Source organism: Cylas formicarius, unplaced genomic scaffold (genome assembly GCF_029955315.1).
Source record: "Cylas formicarius isolate icCylForm1 unplaced genomic scaffold, icCylForm1.1 PGA_scaffold_7__23_contigs__length_41026272, whole genome shotgun sequence".
NCBI classification, from domain to species: Eukaryota; Metazoa; Arthropoda; class Insecta; order Coleoptera; family Brentidae; genus Cylas; species Cylas formicarius.
In genome coordinates, this window is record NW_026844352.1 from 28,517,038 (window position 1) to 28,522,659 (window position 5,622).

Consider the following 5,622-nt stretch of genomic DNA (forward strand, 5'->3'; position numbering starts at 1 on the left):
GTTCTATTCCTCTGACAATTGTTAACTTTGGAAAACAAATCCGAAATTTAACCAAATAGTTGAGTTCAATGCTTTTTCCATAAATTTTAATTAGACTTTTAAAACAAATATCACCCCTATATTAAAGAACGTTAGTAATTTTCATCATAGACGACCCCTGCTTCTGCCAGCCACTTATAGAGTTTGAATTTAATAAACCGAGAAGTTGGGCTAGGTCGACTAATTATTTACAACGGGTACACAATTAAGCAAGAATTAATAAGTTTATACCTGTTAATAAGCTGCGGTCAGGTAAATTCCAGAGGGTATTGGGTTTTAATTATAATTGTCAATTATGAATAATGGAAGAGCCCCAACAAATAGTAAAGATGAACCACGTGGGACTGTTTCCGTGCTGTTTAGCAATAATTTCCTGTCTTCAAACTTTAACATTTTTCAAAATTAACATAAAAAATTGATTTCATTTTATGCTTGATTTTTTGCCTGACAGCCAAAAATAGTTTACTTTGAAACAAAGTTTTCAGTTACACTTTCATATATTTCTTTATATTTTCCATATTGCACTATAGCTAATATCATTCATAAAAGTCTTCACGAAACACTCATTGAATAGTTTTTTGCTTATCAGAGGTCAGTTAGCGCCCAGGCAGCGGCTCCAATGCTTTATAGATATCGTTTGCTTTAGGTCGAAAACTTCCGAACTCCATAGAACATTCTGTCCGGAATCAAAGTAATAAAACAAAAATTCGTTGAGTGCAATCCGGCTAATCGAACCCCAGCAATTTAATACAGGCTTCGATTGCAGATATATCATTTTCTTTAATTTGGCGATGGAAGGAAGGAATTAATTTACCGCTTTTTCTTATAAATCATTGCCCCGGGGGAATTTGTTAGCTGAGCATGGGCCTTTTACGGCAATAAAATCTAATTAATCACTTTCCGAACACATTAATAAGGATGAAGTTACCGAAAATCAATTACTGGGCATCCAGACGTAATCTTTTATAACAGTTTTCCGAGTGGGTCCCGAAATATGTACGATAGAAAGAGGGCGAGATTTATGTTAAATTTAATTCTTCTGTAGTTCCTTTATCTTATGTTAGCAATATTCTGTATTTAGTGGATGAAAATAGTAACTCCATTGGACATATTTCAATGAATTTCTAAGAAATACATTTCGTCTTTTCTACACAAGGTTGTCATAGAATTAACAGATCCATCCTCAGCAAGGGAGTTCTCGAGAGAGCTGTGTTTCCTAAAACTTTGGGAAAAACGGAATGCTTCTTTTTGTTTTAGAAAATTTAAAACAACATCATCATCGTGGAGTCGGTATTCTTCTTAGTTTGCTGAGCCATGGCTCTAAAATCTGCAAGCATGTTCTCATGTTGTTTGATAGCGGCATTGAGTCGCTTGATATTGCTCAGTATCTTCATATTGGCTTTTTCAGTTTGGGTAATTATGTCGTTGTTTACCATGTGGAATTCTTCGCTCTGTAGGCTGACCGCATTAATTTGAGATGCCAGAAACTTGCCCTTAGCCGCTTCTTGCTCCACCAATTTCTGCGTGTCCAGCACCACAGCTTTCATTTCCTCGTAGAGTCGAGAATGATCCGTCAATTGGGGCTCGTCCAGCTCTCTGTTCGCTTCTTCGGCATCCGTTTTCTTTTTGTATCGTTCTTTCACCTCATTGTGGATTTCTGTAGTGTCGTGGTAAGCGAGTTCGGCCCTCTCCGCCTCCTTCTTTTTCCTGATTCCTTCCTTGCGCAGCTCTTTCTTCATTTGCGTTGCAATGTTCTCGTGTCTTTTGTGAACTCTCTCAGCAATTTCTTCTTTAAACTGCGACAAGTACTGAATCAGCTTTTCAATTACAGGAACTGGATAGGCTTGCATTAGTCTTTCGATTTGTTTTTTAGTGGGCAGTTTATTGATAGCTTGCTGCCACATAGCTGAGGGCAGGAGATATTCGTCTTCCGGTTCCGTCGATGTTTCAAAAAATGACTTGGGCATCACCTTTTCTTCGATGTCATCTAGATACTCCTCCCTCTTGGCTACCTTATCTCTTCGAGTTTTTATTCGCGAATACAATATTTGGAGCAACTCCATTCTTTTATCGTAATCATCGAGCGCGTTGTATTCTTCGTATTGCCCTTTATTTTTCAGATCGTCTATTAGCTGATCTAGCAGTCCTTCGACTGTCTCATTTTCGAGCGGTCCCTTCCCGTCTAATTCGTCAGCCACGTTTTGAAGCAAAACGTCATAAAACGTCAACACTTTTTCGCGTTCTCTAGGGTCGTGACGCTTGGCTAGAATCTTCTCCATTTCGTACTGAGCTGGAACAAGTTCCTCAAACTTCTGTTCCAGACGTCGCTCCAAAGCACCTCGTCTCTCCAATGATACATCTCCGGCTCCTACCTGAGTTGTCCAATCTGCACCGCCCGCCGAAATTCCTATGTATGCAAATGCACCTTGTCCGTTTGGTAAAGTCCTTGTAGCGAAATACGTTCTTCCTTTTTTTTCCTCCCCCCGCCTTTCTCCTTCTAAACTATACTCTGTGTCGTTGAGCCACGCTGGTGGCTCGATAGTATGCGGAATTGGACCGAAAATTTCCATGGCGTTGGAAATATCCACGTGAGTTGGAGATTGAGTGAAAGGTTCCTCCAACTTGCTGTTTTGCATGTTGATTAGAAGGTTAGCGAGGTACATATTGCGGTTACGTTTCTTTTCGATAGTCTCGCATGGTTCCGTGCAAAGTTTATAGAGCCAGAGTTTCGATTTATGGAACACATCTCCCGCTAGGCGTCGCAAGAAAGTATTCGTGAAGCCTAGATAAAACAAAAAATCTTCGTCCAATTTGTTTGCCACTTCCATTCTGACTGAACTTTGTAATTACTTTGTAATTTTGACTGTTTTATTCTTTAATTAATGACACTTCTGTCACAAAATATGTCATCTCCTTTTGCCATCAGACCACCTGTCTCAGTTCCCAAGAATGAAACAATGTTGCATATTTCGGTCTTCGTGGAGATGAGAAAATGAGCGCTTCTAAGTTTGGCTCTGCAAATATGTATTAAATGTTTCTATCTCCGTAGAAATGAGAAAGTGGGGATCTCCAAAGCGGCTATGTAACAAATAGTATATTCAACCTGTATAACAGACACTTTAGTGAATATATTTAATATTGTTTCCACGATAATTAGGTTTTGGGCACATTTTTGCAAAACAACATAAAGTTATCAAGATAAACAAAGCGCAAAAAGTTCCTTGTAGCTGTCGCGAAATATGTTTCTTGCGGTTGTTTATGCTACGGCTGTAGTCGGAGGGAAATTTGGTGGCATTCATTTATTAAAAATAAAATGCAGGGAATCTATAAGGAACATAAAATTTTGTTCATTAACTTCGATGTTTCTAGCTGAAAACAATAACAAGAATTAAAAACAATTATTGACAATAACTAGTTACGATATTTAAACAATGATTTTTTTGAACAATTTCAAAAAAAATTGAATAACGTATATATTGAAGAATACAGATTCAGTCAGTTAATGCGCAATATAGAGAAACAGACGAGAGGAAATAACATAAAATCCTCTAAATTTCTTACAAGTCGAGCAAAAAGGTAAAAAAGAAGAAGGTATAATGAATTGGTTAGAGACACCTTAAATGTCCGCGGCAATTTTTAAGAAGTAGTAAGTTATTCTTAACAAGAATCCCCAGGTCTTATTGTGTCGTGTATCCGTGGCAGGAGATATTTTACCTGTTGTGTCTTTCCTTGTTACGTATCCGGTCGCAAAGGCGACTTTGTTGCTGAATTAAATAGTATATAGGGACCTCCCTGGCTTTTACGGCGCGTTGTTGTCAAGTTTGGTCAATACTGCAGTTCTATAGAAATAAAAGTTTGTTTTATTTTTCATCACAAGAAGAAAACAAACTAAGTTAAGCAGAAACTATTACGTAGAAATTTTTTGTCCATTATTCTAATGAATCCTCTATTAGTATTTTTTTCTACTCCGGGGCACTCTTTATTTCAAAATTTCACACCGGTAGTTTTTAATCGATCAAAATTTATTTTTTTGACAAGTGCCAGTTTGTGGGAAAAATTTTATTGATTGATTAATTGAAATGGTCACGAGAGATATGTTGGCGTTTTGCCTGATTATTATGCGCAGCTTCGGCGCGTTTTATTTGTTAAATAGAAAATACAATGTGGCGTTTTGAAAAAGAAATTAGTAAAACAAAAGCAAAAGAAATGGATATATTAATGAAATTTTGGGAAGAAGAGAAATACACACTGGAGGCAGGAATCTCTGTTGAAGGATTAGCTATAATTTGGAATTTTTTTAAACAATTAGGCCACGCTGGGAATTTTACTGTAACAATTTTACTGAGATCATAGCATTGATGAGTGTCCGATACAATTATTTGAAAAACATACATTTGTAATGCCCAATATGTTCTGGGCCAAAGTAATTCATGCGCATCTAAATTAGGAATAGATACAGAAAAAAGTGAAGTCACTTATCATCCAGTAAGAGCTACTTAGCAAAAATTGTGTACAGAAACAACAGATTTTTGAAATATACCTTCCATACCTTCAAATGGATGTCCATTAAATCATAATCCCAGCCATGAGATTTGATCACTCCATGATGAACAAACAATAGAAGTTTCTAAAAACATCAGAAATAGAATTTCTGATGTTTTTAGAAACTTAACGTTACAAACAATATAAGCAGTACAGCCCAATAACATTGTATATAAAAGCTGTATGTATAATATAAATAATTATTAAAAATAAAAATAAATTATTATTAAACTTAAAGCTTAGTGCGTAAATTAAATGTTTCTAATTTGGTTGGTAAGTAAAGTACATATTTAATATTTCGTTTTTACTCGTAAACACCAATATTTTTATACTCTTACTCTTTTTCTTTGAGCTTTAGTAAGGTAACGATATAAAAAATGGACCAAGGGTTCGATGTGTCCCTTATATGCCTAACATACTATGTTCCTAGTTACAAAATTAATAAAAATCCATTCAAAAATAATTTCCAAATTATCGCATTATAAAAAACAATAAAAATAATTTTATGGACAAGTTATGCCATTTGCCTACGATGTAGTAAAACATGGTTTAAATAAATTTTATATCAATAGTGGAAAAGGGAAAAATTAGACCTACTTCTGTTATTTTATTATGCGCTAGTAAAATAATAGAAGAAAAGAATAAAAATTCCTGTTATAATTTTGTTGACGTTTAAGTACCGCCAAGAGCAGAGCTACATTTAACGTGAAGTATGTGAGCAACTCTTGGTTATACCCTGAATAAGGAGACAACACGCTTCCTAAAATTATTCCACACATTAAGTTCAACGGCTCCTTTATAATAAAATCGACCTACACGATTTTTGCTGGAAAATGATCCCTGAATAATTTTCAAAAATTGGTGTACTCCAAAAAAATTTCGGAAATAATTAAAGCACCAGGGATATTAAAGGTGAAAATTTTGCTTACGGAAAAACTAAATACGGAAAACGAAATATTAATCTTTCCCATAAAACAAAGCATATTACAGTTTTCTGACAGAGCATCTAAATGTAACGGTAGAACCTTGTTCTTGATTTCC

The 5,622-nt window shown here is 35.5% G+C and overlaps 1 protein-coding gene across 1 annotated transcript; it reads right to left on the reverse strand.

The window, feature by feature from the left end:
* Nucleotides 1-504: 504 nt before the first annotated feature.
* LOC132704831 (uncharacterized) lies at nt 505-2,955 on the reverse strand. The gene has a single exon (XM_060675105.1). The coding sequence runs from the start codon at nt 2,865-2,867 to the stop codon at nt 1,302-1,304; it is 1,566 nt and encodes a 521-aa protein (XP_060531088.1). The 5' UTR covers nt 2,868-2,955; the 3' UTR covers nt 505-1,301.
* Nucleotides 2,956-5,622: the final 2,667 nt, after the last annotated feature.

Coding starts and splice junctions, on each gene's coding strand:
- LOC132704831 (XM_060675105.1), bottom strand. CDS start 2,867: ATGGAAGTGGCAAACAAATTGGACGAAGATTTTTTGTTTTATCTAGGC.